This window comes from Rhinopithecus bieti, unplaced genomic scaffold, assembly GCF_001698545.2.
Source record: "Rhinopithecus bieti isolate Rb0 unplaced genomic scaffold, ASM169854v2 scaffold_9656, whole genome shotgun sequence".
NCBI classification, from domain to species: Eukaryota; Metazoa; Chordata; class Mammalia; order Primates; family Cercopithecidae; genus Rhinopithecus; species Rhinopithecus bieti.
In genome coordinates this window covers 844104-859830 of record NW_016806205.1, presented here as the reverse complement: position 1 = coordinate 859830, position 15727 = coordinate 844104, and the positions used below count along the sequence as shown (strand labels likewise).

The 15727-nt window shown below is 40.9% G+C and overlaps 1 protein-coding gene and 1 pseudogene across 1 annotated transcript in view; one reads left to right on the top strand and one right to left on the bottom strand.

The window, feature by feature from the left end:
• RMDN1 (regulator of microtubule dynamics 1) overlaps window positions 1-15727 on the bottom strand; it is a 38951-nt gene that overhangs the window by 22796 nt on the left and 428 nt on the right. Inside the window, exon 2 of the mRNA XM_017875197.1 lies at window positions 14356-14473. Coding sequence (XP_017730686.1) covers window positions 14356-14473 — 118 coding nt within the window. The remainder of the gene's footprint in view (window positions 1-14355; window positions 14474-15727) is intronic.
• On the top strand, window positions 10891-12634 carry LOC108531639 (solute carrier family 2, facilitated glucose transporter member 3 pseudogene; annotated as a pseudogene).

Below are 15727 nucleotides of genomic sequence, written 5' to 3'. Positions count from 1 at the left end.
AAAAAAAAAAAAAAAAAAAAAAAAAAAAAAAGAAAATATATATGAAAACACAAGTGAAGTGATATATAAAGAACCTTTAATGACTGTGAGAAAAAAAGAAAAGAAATTTTAAAAAACACAAAAACAAACTAAAAAATAAAAGAGAACCTTTAAGTTGGGCACCTGTAATTATCTTTTAAGCATTTTACACGAGCTTTCATATGCACAAAGAGTACTATGAATGTATTAGCATACCTTTCTTCAAGGGGCTTTAAATTTGGTCTATTTTAAGGAGCTAATGAGGCCAGGCATGGTGGCTCACAATTATAATCCTAGCTAGCACTTTGGGAGGCCAAGGCGGGTGGATCACCTGAGGTCAGGAGTTCAGGACCATCTTGGCCGACATGGTGAAACCCCATCTCTACTAAAAATACAAAATTTAGCCAGTCATGGTGGCGGGTGCCTGTGATCCCAGCTACTTGGGACGTTGAGGCAGGGAAATTGCTGGAACCCAGAAGGCAGAAGTTGCAGTGAGCTGATACTGCACCAATGCACTCCAGCCTGGGGGGACAGAGCAAGACTCCGCCTTAATAATAATAATAATAATAATAAAAGAGATAATGAAACGTTCCTATAGGAGTGCTTCAGTTCCTGATAACAAGTGGATATCTGGTACCACCTTGTGATAAATACAGATATAACCATTTTAAAAGTCAGTCCTATAATCCCATCCAACTAAAATGTCAATGATATTTATGCCCTTAAACTTCAACTCATTTCCAAAAAACTCCCACTTAGGAATATAACTTAGTTCCAGAAAACGGAGGAAGTAAAAGCTTTTAAATTTGCTTTAAATAAGCATAAAGCAGATCAAAAGAGAATTAAGCAAAATTTTGAAGCATGGAATTATTTGAAGATCAATTCCTTAAAAAAAAAAAAAAGCAAATGGAAGAGATATAAGACAAAGAAAACTTGTAAGGGCCAATGAAGTTATATTTTACAGAAACATATGGATCATTTTCCAGGATAAAAAAAAATGTCTCTGTATTTTTCAATTAATCTTTTTTCAAAGGGCTATGGTCTGTAGTCTCACAAATTATATAAGCATGCCAATCAACTAATTACAAAGTGATTTTTTTGTTGTTTTAAGAAAATAAAGCACCGGCCGGGCGCGGTGGCTCAAGCCTGTAATCCTGGCACTTTGGGAGGCCCAGACGGGTGGATCACGAGGTCAGGTGATCGAGACCATCCTGGCTAACACGGTGAAACCCCGTCTCTACTAAAAATACAAAAAACTAGCCGGGTGAGGTGGCGGGTGCCTGTAGTCCCAGCTACTCAGGAGGCTGAGGCGGGAGTATGGCGTAAATCCGGGAGGCGGAGCTTGCAGTGAGCTGAGATCCGGCCACTGCACTCCAGCCTGGGTGACAGAGTGAGACTCCGTCTCAAAAAAAAAAAAAAAAAGAAAGAAAATAAAGCTATTGCATTATGGAAAACAACAGGGAGGTTCCTCAAAAACTAAAAATGGAACTAGTATATGATCCAGCAATCCCACTTCTGGATGTATATCCAAAGGAACTGAAATCAGTATGTCAAAGAGATATTTGTACTGCCACATTCACTAAGGCATTAGTCACGATAGCCACGCCTTAGGAAACAACCTAAGTGCCCGTTAATAGATGAATGGATTAAACACAAAAAGTAGCATACATACACAAATGGAGTATTATTTAGCTTTAAAAGAGAAGAAAATTCTGTCATTCTGTCATTTGTAAGAATGTAGATGAACATTATATTAAGTGGAGGACATTATGTTAAGTGAAATAAGCCAGGTACAGAGAGAAAAATGTAGGTTGAACATCTCTAATCTGAAAATCCAGAATTTGAAATGTTTCAAAATCCAAAACTTTGTGAGAGCCAACACGATGCCACAAGTAGAAAATTCCACGCCTGACACTTTTACTTTTTGATGGTTCAATGTACACAAACTCTGTTTCATGCACAGTTATTTAAAATCTTGTATAAAATTACCTTCAGGTTATGTGCGTAAGATATAAATGCAACACAAATAAATTCTATGTTTAGACTTGGGTCCCATTCCTAAGACATCTCATTAGGTATATGCAAATATTCCAAAATCCAAAAAAATCCAAAATCGGAAACACTTCTAGTGCCAAGCAGTTTGGACAAGGGATACTCAACCTACACTATATGATCTCACTTACGTGTGGAATCTAAAAAAGTCAAACTCACATAGGTAGAGAGTAGAATGGCAGTTACCAGAGGCCAGGGTTGAGTGGCATGAGGGAATGGGGCGATGTTGGTCAAATGGTACAAAGTTTCAGTTAGACAGGAGGAATAAGGTTTAGAGATCTGCCTCACAGCATGGTAACCATAGTTAATAATAATGTATTACATATTTAGAAATTGCTAATGCAATAGACTACAGAACTCCATAGCTTAGCTCACTTAAGAGGTAGAAAAGAGAATGCTGGAAAGTGGCATAAGAGCTTGTTGAGGCTGGGTGCGGTCGTTCATGCCTGTAATCCCAGTATTTTGGGAGGCCAGGGTGGGTAGATTACTTGAGGCAAGGAATTCGAGACTAGCCTGGCCAACATGGTGAAAACCCGTCTCTACCAAAAACACAAAAATTAGCTGGGCATGGTGACACGTGCCTACAGTCCCAGCTACTAGGGAGGCTGAGGCAGGAGGATTGTCTGAGTCCAGGAGGTTGAGGGTGCAATGAGCTGTGATCATGCCACTGCACTTCAGCTTGGGTGACAGAGCAAGACTCTGTCTCAAATAACAAAACAAAACAAAAGCTTGTTGAAGTGTGAAAGAACCTAGTGATCACTTGACTCCCTCACCCATCCTTATTGTGGCTAAAAAGGCCTCATCCAGCTTGTGCAGGCCTCATAGAGGTCTAGGACCTTAAAATGTTATTTTTAACTTAACAAATATCAGCCGGGTGTGGTGGCTCACGCCTGTAATTCCAGACTTTGGGGTGGGCGGATCACTTGAGGTCAGGAGTTCAAGACCAGCCCGGCAAACATGGTAAAAACCCGTCTCTTCTAAAAATACAAAAATTAGCTGGGCATCGTGGCACATGCCTGTAATCCCAGCTACCTGGGAGGCTGAGGTGGGAGGATCACTTCAACCCAGGAGGCAGAGGTTGCAGTAAGCTAAGATCACACCTCCACACTCTAGCCTCAGGGACACAGCGAGACTCTGTCTCAAAAAATAAAATAAAATAAACATGTAGTAACTTTTTATATTCTCAAGACACTTTTGAAAAACTAGAAGAGCCAAGATGGCTGACTAGGCACAGCCAGGAAGACATTCTCCCACTGAGAGAGACCATCATCAAGTAGACTGGCACATGCTGAACAGATATTCAGAAAGAAGACATTGAGAGTGGATACAGGGAGGACACAGACCCTGAATCTGAAAAAGGAGGAAGCTGGGAACCCTGCATGGGGTTGCCAAGCACCAAGACTCATTCCTGGAACCTAGCAGCTACTAGGGAAAGGGTAAGTGAAACTGGTTTGGAGTGGCCCACTCTCATCACAGACCTTTGAGATCCTAGCTGCAGGAGACCCTAAGACCCCTCCAAGACATTTGAAATGGCAGGGAGAACTACCCGGAGAGCTGCCAGAGACAGAACTCTAGTCTGTGTGGAGAACAGAGGGTTTAGCATGCGAATAGCAACAGTGCAGCATGGTCATAAGTATCCATTTCCCAAGGCTCACCATACTCCTCTAGGTCGCCTTAGCCTTTATTAGCAGCCAGACATGGAGACAGCAAGGCTGTCTTGTGCATGGAATGGGGCCTGTCTTATCTGAACATCCCCGTCTGCCAGTCTCTCCCAGAGTCCCTGCCTGGCCACACCCATATGCAGCACAGCCTCAGCTGTCCTGATGAAATACTTGCCAGTGGCCCCCACCTTCCCAAGGGAGGACTTCTGCAGATAGAGCCCCACAGGTGCACACTCACTCATAGCCTCTGTCCACTGCCTCACCAGCATGCACACATACAACATGCAAACTTAGGAAATGCAGAGAACCCCTACAAGATAGTATACAAAAGAACCATACTCGAGACACATAGTCATCAGATTCTCCAAGGTTCACATGAAAGAAAAACTCTTAAAGACAGCTAGAGAGAAGAAGCAGGTCACCCACTATGGGAATCCCATCAGGTTAACAGTGGACTTTTTAGCAGAAGCCTTACAAGCCAGAAGAGACTAGGGGACTATATTCAACATCCTTAAAGAAAAAAAATTCCAATCAAGAATTTCATATCCAGCTAAACTAAGTTTTATAAACAAAAGAGAAATTAAATCCTTTTCAGACAAGCAAATGCTAAGGGAATTTCTTACCATCAGATCTGCCTTACAAGAGGTCCTTAAAGGAGTGCTAAACATGGAAATGAAAGACCAATACTTGCCACCACAAAAACACACTTAAGTTCATAGCTCACTGATACTGTAAAGCAACTATACAATCAAGTCCACATAACAACTAACCACATGATGACAGGATTAAGTTCTCACATATCAGTATTGACTTTGAATGTATACAGGCTAAATGCCCCACTTAAATGACACAGAGTGGCAAGTTGGATAAAGATGCATAACCCAATTGTATGCTGTCTTCAAGAGACAGATCTCACATGCAATGATGCCCACAGACTCACAGAAAAGGAATGGAGAAACATCAATCATATGGAAAACAAAAAAAAAGCAGGGGCTGCTATTCTTGTTTCAGAGAAAACAGACGTTAAATCATCAATGATAAAAAAGGACAAAGAAGAACATTACACAATGACAAAGAGTTCAATTAAACATGAAAACAACTACCCTAAACATATATATATAATTAGCATTGGAGCACACAGATTAATAAAACAAGTTCTTAAGAGACCTACAAGGAGACTTTGATAACCACATCTTAATACTGAGAGACTTCAACACTCCATTGACAGTGCTACACATATTATTAAGGCAGAAAACTAACAAAAACATTCAGGATCTAAAGTTGACACTTAATCAAATGGACATTAACAGACATCTACAAGGTACCCTACCCAAGAACAACAGAATGTACATTCTTCTCACCTCTGCATGGCACATACTCTAAGATAGGCCACATGCTTGGCCATAAAGCAATTCTGAACAAACTTAAAAAATAAAAACTGAAATCAAACCAAGCACTCTCTTGGACCACAGCTCAATAAAAATGGAAATTAATATCAAGATCTCTCAAAACCACACAATTATATGGAAATTAAACAATCTGCTCCTGCATGATTTCTGGGTAAACAAATGAAATTAAAGCAGAAATCAAAAACTTCTTTGAAATTAATGAAAACAAAGATTTACCATACCAGAATCTGTGAGACACAGCTAAAGCAGTGCTAAAAGGAAAGTTTATGGCACTAAACACCTCTATCAAGAAGTTAGAAAGATCTCAAATTGACAACCTAACATAGTATCTAGAGTAAGCAGAGAAACAAGAGCAAACCAAATCCAAAGCTAGCGGAAGAAAATAACAAAATTAAGAGCTGAACTGAACAAAATTGAGATGTGAAAGCCATACAAAAATAATCGACGAAACCAAAACTTGGTTCTTCAGAAGAATAAACAAAATTCATAGACTGCTAGCTGGATTAATCAAGAAACAAAGAGAGTCTGGGCATGGTGGCACATGCCTGTAATTCTAGCACTTTGGGAGGCCAAGGTGGGTGGATCACGAGGTCAGGAATTCAAGACCAGCCTGACCAACATGGTGAAACTCCATCTCTACTAAAAATACAAAAATTAGCCAGGTATGGTGGCACACACCTGTAATCCCGATTACTTGGGAGGCCAAGGCAGGAGAACTGCTTGAACTCGGGAGGCAGAGGTTGCAGTGAGCTGAGATCATGCCACTGCACTCCAGCCTGAGTGACAGAACAAGACACTGTCTCAAAAAAAAGAAAAAGAAACAGAGAAGATCCAGATAAACATAATCAGAAACGACAACGGGAATATTAACAGCAATCCCAGAGAAATACAAAAACCAGGCCAGGTGCAGTGGCTCACGCCTGTAATCCCAGCACTTTGGGAGGCTGAGGCAGGCAGATCACCTGAAGTCGGGAGTTTGAGACAGTGTGACAACATGGAGAAACCCCGTCTCTACTGAAAATACAAAAAATTAGCCGGGCGTGGTGGCACATGCCTGTAATCCCAGCTACTTGGGAGGTTGAGGCAGGAGAGTCACTTGAACCCGGGAGGTGGAGGCTGCAGTGAGCCGAGATCGCGCCATTGTACTCCAGCCTGGGCAGTAAGAGTGAAACTCCATCTCAAAACAAAACAAAACAAAACCCTCAGAGACTATTGCAAACACCTCTGTGCATACAAACTAGAAAACACAGAAGAAATGGATACATTCCTAGAAACATCCCAAGACTGAACTAGGAAGAAATTGAAATCCTTATAACAGTCCAATAACAAGTTCCAAAATTGAATCAGTAGTAAAAAAACAAAAACAAAAACCTACTGTCATGCGCGTCCATGTGGAGAGACCACCAAACAGGCTTTATGTGAGCAACATGGCTGTTTATTTCACCTGGGTGCAGGCGGGCTGAGTCCGAAAAGAGAGTCAGCGAAGGGAGATAAGGGTGGGGCCGTTTTATAGGATTTGGGTAGGTAAAGGAAAATTACAGTCAAAGAGGGGTTGTTCTCTGGCGGGCAGGAGTGGGGTCACAAGGTGCTCAGTGGGGAGCTTTTGAGCCAAGATGAGCCAGGAAAAGGAATTTCACAAGATAATATCATCGCCTAAGGCAAGGACCGGTCATTTTCACTTCTTTTGTGGTGGAATGTCATCGGTTAAGGTGAGGCAGGGCATTTGCACTTCTTTTGTGATTCTTCAGTTACTTCAGGCCATCTGGGCATATACGCGCAAGTCACAGGGGATGCGATGGCTTGGCTTGGGCTCAGAGGCCTGACACCTACCAACCAGAAAAAGCCCTGGACTAGATGGAGTCATACCCAAATTCAACCTAATGCACAAATAAGGGCTGGTACCAATCCTGTTGAAACTATTGCAAAAAATTGGAGAAGGGACTCTTGCATACTCATTCCATGAGGCCAGCATCATTCTGATACCAAAACCTATCAGAGACACAATGGAAAAGGAAAACTTCAAGTCATTAACTCGGGTGAAGGCAGATGGGCTGGGCATGGTGGCTCATGTCTGTAATCCCAGCACTTTGGGAAGCTGAGGTGGACGGATTGCTTGAGCTCAGGAGTTTAAGACCACCCTGGGCAACATGGAGAAACCCCAACTCTACAAAAAAAATACAAAAAATTACCCAGACGTAGTGGTATGCACCTGTAGCCCCAGCTACTCAGGAGGTGGAGGTGGGAGGATCACTTGAGCCTGCCTGGGAGGTGGAGGTTGCAGTAAGCCAAGATTGCACCACTGCACTCCAGTATGGGTGACAGAGTGAGACCCCATCTTAATAAAAAGAGAAAGAAAAAAGAACATAGGCATAAAAATAGTTAAATTAGTATTTGCAAACTGAATCCAGCAGCACATTGAAAAGATAATATACCACAATCAAGTAGGCTTTATTCTTGAGATGCAAGGTTGGTTCAACATGCAGATCAATAAATGGGATTCATCACATAAACATAACTAAAAAGAAAAACCACATGATCATCTCAAAAGACACAGAAAAGGCTTTTGATAAAATTCAACGTCACTTTACGTTAAAAAACATCAACAAACTAAGCACTGAAGGAGCACACCTCAAAATAATAAGAGCCATCTATGACAAACCCACAGCCAACATCATACTGAATGTGCAAAAGCTAGAAGCATTCTCCTTGAAAAATGGAACAAGACAAGGATGCCCGCTCTTACTACTCCTTTTAAATATAATACTGGAAGTCCTAGCCAAAGCCATCAGGCAAGAGAAAGAAATGAAAGGCATCCAAATAGAAAGAAAGGAACTCAAACCATATCTCCTTAGAGATGATATGATTCTTTACCTAGAAAACTCCAAAAACAGTCTTTACTCAAAGGCTCTTGGAACTGATAAACAGCTTCAGTAAACTTTCAGGTTACAAAATCAATGTATGAAAATTAGGACATTTCTATACACCAGTAACATCCAAGCTAAGAGCCAAATAAAAAATGCAACCCCATTCATAACAGCAACAAAAATAATAAAATACTTAGGAATACAGTTAGATCTTTACCACAATGAAAAGGAAATCAGAGATGACACAAACAAATGGAAAAACATTCCAAGCTCATGGGCAGGAAGAATCAATATTGATAAAACGGTCTTACCACCCAAAGCAATTTACAGATTCCTATTTGTTATTCCTATCAAACTACCAACATCATCTTTCACAGAATTACAAAAAACTATCCTAAAATCTGTAAGGAAACAAAAAAGAGTCCAAATAGCCAAGGCAAACCTAGGCAAAAATAACAAAACTGTAGGCATCACACTACCTGACTTCAAACTATACTACAAGGCTACAGTGACCCAAATAGCATGATACTGGTACAAAAACTGACACATAGGCCATGGAACAGGTTAGAGAACTCAGAAACAAAGCTGCACATCTACAACTATCTGATCTTCAATAAAGCCGACCATAACAAACAGACAACATGGTGAAACCTCGTCTCTACAGAAAATACAAAAATTAGGCAAGCATGGTGGTGTGCATCTGTAGTCTCAGCTACTCCTGAGGCTGAGGTGGGAGAACCTCCTGGGCCTGGGGAAGTTGAGGCTGCAGTGAGTTGTGATCATGCCACTGTGGCCTAAGCATCAGAGTGAGACCCTGACTCAAAATAAAAAAGTTCTAATATCCACTCTAACATTTTGACTTTCAAGAAGTTTAACTCTGTGAGCTTTTCAAAAATTATTTTAATGTGATAAGATAATAAGACTTGTCCTATTTTATAAGGCTGCTGTGAGAACTAAAGTCTAGGTTGCTTTAAAAGATGAATTAAGTATTTGCCAAAATATATCATTCAGCCAGTAACAAAACCAAGTCCTTCTTCATAAATACATTAAAAAACAAAACAAAACAAAAAAAACCGTGCAGGGTTTCTCAATTATCTGCTTTTTTAAGAAGATAATCATAGATAAATGAAATCAATAGATAACTATCAACCTTTAGATCACATTCTCAAATTCTATCAGAAGTTGAATAAGACCATCTATTCAAAATCAAGTCTCTTGAGTCTCTGCTTCTTTCCCCAATCACCTTCTCCTTTCTAATTAAAAAGTGAGAATTGTAAAAAACAAAAAAACTTAACCCATTAATTCTTTCATATGATATTGCTGTAATATACCAAAATTTTGGTTCACAATTGGTTCAACTAATTTTTTTAAACTGGCAAGTCTTTTTTTTTTTTTTTTTAAGACAGGGTCTTGCTCCATTGTCCAGGTTGGAGTACAGTGGTGAGATCACGGTTTACTGCAGCCTTGACCTCCTGGACTCAAGTGATCCTCCTGCCTCAGCCTCCTGTGTAGCTGGGACAAGCACGCACCACACACCCAGCTAATTGTTTGAATTTTTGTAGAGATGGGGGTCTCACTTTGTTGCCTACACTGGTCTTAAACTCCTGGGCTCAAGTGATCCCCCCACCTCAGCCTCCCAAAGTGCTGGGATTACAAGCATGAGCTGCCACGCCCAGTCAAGTTTTAATATATGTTTACTTATCTATATTATGCCAATAAAAAATTTGATGGATTTTTTCTTTTTTTCACTTTCAACCTGTTACTTACCAAGCAGCATTCTGTTTGTAAATAAAAATCTATCTATCTCAAAGTACTTGGGCCTTTTGTTAACCGTATCAAGAAGAATATAACACCCTGGGATTGGTTTCATTTTGTCATTATAAAGCAGGGATTAGCAAACTTTTCCTGCAAAGATCCAGAGAGCAAAATATTTCAGGCTTTGTGAGCCATACATAGTCTCTGTAGCATGTTCTTTTCTTCCCCCCAACTCTTCAAACTCAACCCTTTAAAATGTAAAAGAATATTCTGAATTCTTAGGTAAAGGGCTCTACAAAAATATAAACTATTAATAAAGCATCACTGAGGCAGCTCTAATTTCTAGGAAAAAAATATATATACGGTATTAGACTGACAAGTAGAGAAAGGGAAAAAATAATCTAGACCATAGCAATATTAGTTTCATTATCTATATAAAAATAACTAAGCTAGGCCAGGCACGGTGGCTCACGCCTGTAATCCCAGCACTTTGGGAGGCCAAGGTGGCCAGATCGCAAGGTCAGGAGTTTGAGACCAGCCTGACCAACATGGTAAAACCCTGTCTCTACTAAAAATACAAAAATTAGCCAGCTGTGGTGATGCGCACCTATAATCCCAGCTACTCAGGAGGCTGAGGCAGGAGAATGGCTTGAACCTGGAAGGCAGAGGTTGCAATGAGCCGAGATCCAAACACTCCCCCCCACCCGGGGAACAAAAGAAAACCCCTCTAAAAAAAAAAAAAAAAAAAAAACTAAGCTATTAACAAAATAACAAGCAAAAATAACTTGAGAGATGCTGTAATGGTGAGAGTTTAGAGCATTCCTGAGGACCTGGAGAAAACCTGTTGCTGAGGACAATTTGAAGGTTTTGTTGGCCTGAAAAAGGTGTCTCTGCAATCCCACTCCTAGATCTTTTTTTTTTTAATTTTATTATTATACTTTAAGTTCTAGGGTACATGTGCACAACGTGCAGGTTTGTTACGTATGTATACATGAGCCACGTTGGTGTGCTGCATCCACTGACTCGTCATTTACATTAGGTATATCTCCTAATACCATCCCTCCCCACTCCCCCCATCCCACAACAGGCCCCAGTGTGTGGTGTTCCCCTTCCTGTGTCCAAGTCGTTCTCACTGTTCAATTCCCACCTATGACACACTCCTAGATCTTTCTTGAAGACTTGAAAAGAATTAGATTAGGGCCATGGGCACACAGAAGGTCATCCGAGCTCTGATCTTCGCCATCACAGTTGTTACAATCGGCTCTTTCCAATTTGGCTATAACACTGGGGTCATCAATGCTCCTGAGATGATCATAAAGGAATTTATCAATAACACTTTGAGGGACCAGGCAAATACCCCTCCAAGACATTGCTCATGTCCCTCTGGTCCTTGTCTGTGGCCATATTCTCCATTGTTGGTATGACTGGCTTCTTTTCCATTTGACTCTTTGTCAACCACTTTCACAGGTGCAATTCAATGCTTATCGTCAACCTGTCGGGTGTCTCCGGTGGCTGCCTTATGGGATTGTGTAAAGTAGCTGAGTTGGTTGAAATGCTGATCCTGGGCTGCTTGGTTATTGGCCTCTTCTGCGGACCGTGCAAAGGTTTTGTACCAATGTACATTGGAGAGATCTCACCTATTGCCTGCAGGGTACCTTTGGCACTCTCAACCAGCTGGGCATCGTTGTCGGAATTCTAGTGGCCCAAATCTTTGGTCTGGAATTCATCCTTGGGTCTGAAGAGCTATGGCTGGTGCTATTGGGCTTTCCCATCCCTCCTGCTATCCTACAAAGTACAGCCCTTCCATTTTGCCCTGAAAGTCCCAGGTTTTTGCTCATTAACAGAAAAGAGAATGCTAAGCAGATCCTCCAGCGATTGTGGAGCACCCAGGATGTATCCCAAGACATCCAGGAGATGCAAGATGAGAGTGCAAAGATGTCACAAGAAAAGCAAGTAACCGTGCTGGAGCTCTTTAGAGTATCCAGCTACCGAGACCCAATCATCATTTCAATTGTGCTCCAGCTCTCTCGGCAGCTCTCTGGAATCAATGCTGTGTTCTATTACTCAACAGGAATCTTCAAGGATGCAGGTGTTCAAGAGACCATCTAGGTGTGTTTCATACTACCTTCACTGTAGTTTCCCTATTTCTGCTGGAAAGGGCAGGAAGAAGGACTCTGCATATGATAGGTCTTGGAGGGATGGCTTTTTGTTCCATGCTCATGACTGTTTGTTATTAAAGGATGAGTATAATGGGATGAGCTTTGTCTTTATCAGGGCTATCTTGGTCTTTGTGGCCTTTGAAATTGGACCAGGTCCCATTCCCTGGTTTATTGTGGCCAAACTCTTCAGCCAGGGCCCCCGCCCAGCTGCAATGGCAATGGTCAGCTGTTCCAACTGTACCTCCAACTTCCTAGTCGGACTGCTCTTCCCCTCTGCTGCTTACTGTTTAGGAGCCTATGTTTTTATCATCTTCATCGGCTTCCTCATCACCTTCCTGACCTTTACCTTCTTTCAAGTCCCTGAGACCGGTGGCAGGACTTTTGAGGATATCACATGGCCTTTGAAGGGCAGGCACATGGTGCAAATAGATCTGGGAAGGACGGCATCATGGAGATGAACAGCACCCAGATTGCTAAGGAGACCACCACCAATGTCTAAGTCATGCCTCCTTCCACATCCCTCCCAGCATGGGAAAGCCACCTCTCCCTGAACGAAGGAGACACGTCATCAGGATGAACCCAGGACTGCTTCTGAATGCTGCTACTGATTATTTTCTTATCCCATGCATTCCATGCACACCTCAAGGCTGGGGTTTGTTGGATTTGAAATGGTTTTTTAAATATTTTATTTCCTAGACATTCTCTTCTGCTTAAGAGAGACCACGTGAACCTACCTTCATTTCAGGAGGCATTGGCCGCTTGGCATATGACAACTCGGCCAGCTTTTCCTTCCTTGGGTTCTAATATTGCCGCACTAGGGGATACAGGAGAGGAAAAGTAAGGCGCAGTTCCCCCAACCTCAGACTTATTAGGAAGAAGATACACACATGACTGTGGAAGGCACAGGGGCTTTATGTAAGAGCACCTTCCTCACTTCCATATAGTTCTACATGGCAAATTAACTTGAGTTTTATTTATTTTACCCTCTGGTTTAATTACATAATTTTTTTAGTTCTAGGATACAGGTGCAGAATATGCAGGTTACATAGGTATACATGTGCCATGGTTGAAATGTTTATTTTTTTAAGTGTAATTTTGCCAAATAATAAAAACAGAAGGAAATTGAGATTAGAGGGAGGTGTTTAAAGAGAGGTTACAGAGTAGAAGATTTCATGCTGGAGAGGTTAGCATGCAATACAAAGAATTTAGGGAGAAACGCAGTTCATTATTGGAGGATGTATTATGTGGTGCCTGAGATCTGCATGTTACCTCTTTTAACAATTTCTGTCCTGCAGATGGAAACTCTTAAGTTTAATGTCTCATAAAAGAATATAACTATATAATAGTTACTGATTTCCTTTGGAACTTTTTTCTTTAAGATAATAGTTTACATGTAGTAGTACTTGAAATCTAGGATTATTAACTAACATGGGCCTTGTAGTTAATGGTGGCTGATGGGTTCTAATTTTGAATGCAGGTGAGGGAAGGGAAAGTTATTTCTAGAAAGCGTGTTCCCCCTCACTGGACCAAACAGCCTCTCCTTATAGTAGACTCATTACTTTTGAAGTAATTCCACCACCTATCTGGTGGGAGAGCCATCCAAATGAGAAACCTAAAATAATCGGTTCTTGGTAGAGATTCATTTCTTCATTTTGTTCTTTAGGAGATTTTAGGTGTTTTCTGTTTTATTTCAACTCATATCTTTAAAGGAATTCCCCAAAGAATGTTTATAGCTAACTTGGAATTTGTAACCTCAGCTCTGGGATTTTTTTCTGAACACTTATTATTTAAAGGTGTGTTGTTGCCTTTAGGGTCATGCCATGCTTGTCTATGTCTGTTACCTTGTCACTGTGGTCCTATGCCAAGTGCCCTTAGGGGGCCTGAATCTTTCCAATAGATCATGTTTGAAATAGTAAGAGTCAATGTACAGTGTAGCCCACACTTGAGAGGATGAATATATGTGCACTGTCCCTTTGCTCTGGATGGAAATAGGTTATGGTTGACTTATTTTTTTCAGTGTTTGCTCCTACTGCCCCTTTTTCATATGTTGCTCAATTTCTCTTTCCCTTCTTGGTGCTAACACATCTCAGACCCTTTAGCCAAACCCTTGCCAAAAACAGTATTTTAGTTCTCAGTTTTCAACTGTTTCCGCTGGTCATGGAGATTTCAAATAAAAATGCACATAGCTATGGAGTGGGGTTTAGCTGGAAAAGGTGACCTTCTTCCAACTTCACGTCAACTTCTGGCTCCTCAAACAGTAGGTTGGCAGTTAGACAGGGAAGTTGTTTTCCCATTTCTCACTGAGTAGATAGTGAATATTTCCATATGGATTTTCTATTATTAATGTTACCCTGATTATTTGTTTTAAAATAAAAATTATGAATGTACACACACAAAAAAAAACTCTAAATGTTCCATATATCTAATTTATGCTTACCTTTGGCTGCGGCATGAACCACAGCAGCCTGAGAGATAACCTGGTAAGTTTCAAAACCCAAATAAGACAAAGCTGAGAGTAAAAGGCCTCTTTTGAAAGTTCCTGGGTTTCCCATTACCTATGGAAACAATTACGTTAAGAGTTACAAACTTTGAAAATTTGAAGGTACTGCTACCCCAAGCAAAAATTACATTAATCTTCTCCCATCCCCAAAGCAATCGATCACGATATTGGAAGCTTAAAAATTACTTCATCAAAATCTGTAGTAAAACTATCTCAAAGTGTATCTTATTAAGAAAAAGATATCGCCTGGAGTCGTAGCTCATCTAAAAATCACACTCCTGCTGGAAAGGAAGAGCTACAACTTATTTGCAAATGCATGAATATTGCAAATTGCATGAAGTAAAATATGAGACACCAACACATAATAAAAATGAATCTTACAGACAAGATTAAGAACACAGACAAGAATAATATAGTAATCTTACAGACAAGTAATATAGTAATTACTACATATAAAAAATGTACATGGCTAACTTGTAAATTTTTTTGTAGAGACAGGGTCTCACTGTGTTGCCCAGGTTGGTTTCAAACCTCTGGACTCAAGCAATCCTTCCGCCTCGGCTTCCCAAAGTGCTGGGATCACAGGCTAATCCAAGGGGCCAGGTCTAAAATGGGACTTAAAACTCATTGTTCTAATTTGAAAACTTAAGGCTAACTAGTTTCATACTTAGAACTCCTCCCATCTCTCCGCCTATATTATCTATCACCTCCCCATTTGGTTATAAACTTCCAAGGAAAGGGAATGTGCCTAACTTTTAACCACCCCTCCCCACCATCAGTCCCATAATAATTCTGAAAGATTTTAACTGAGCAGTTAAAATTTTGAGTTTAAAATAATGAAACACCTAGTTCATGTGAAATACGTCCTATATACTAATGCTATTCCCCAATTCCCTGACAAGAATAAACAGAGACCCACGAGCAGTCTAATACCAGAACTGAGACTATAACATGCCGACATCCTTCACTGACGTCATGCAGATAAAACAGGCAACTCAGAAATAATCATTTTTAAACAAAAACCTAAACAGGATGAAATCTCTGCTTCTGAGTTGTAGAATTTTTTAAATCACACCCCACACTTATCAAAGTCTGAAAGTTGCAGCCTCAAGCGCTGTTGCTGTATCTGTCATCGCCTACAGTGAGAATCACTGCACAGCGCTCAAGGTTCTTTCCCGTCCTGTTCTGTTTCGCACAGGATGGGCAGGTAGGAGGCAGCTTCCGGGACGCGTGGGGGCAAACCCCACTCCTTCTCTGACAGCCCCAGCTTAGGATAGTGAAGGTTTGCAAAATGGAAGGGACCTGGCCA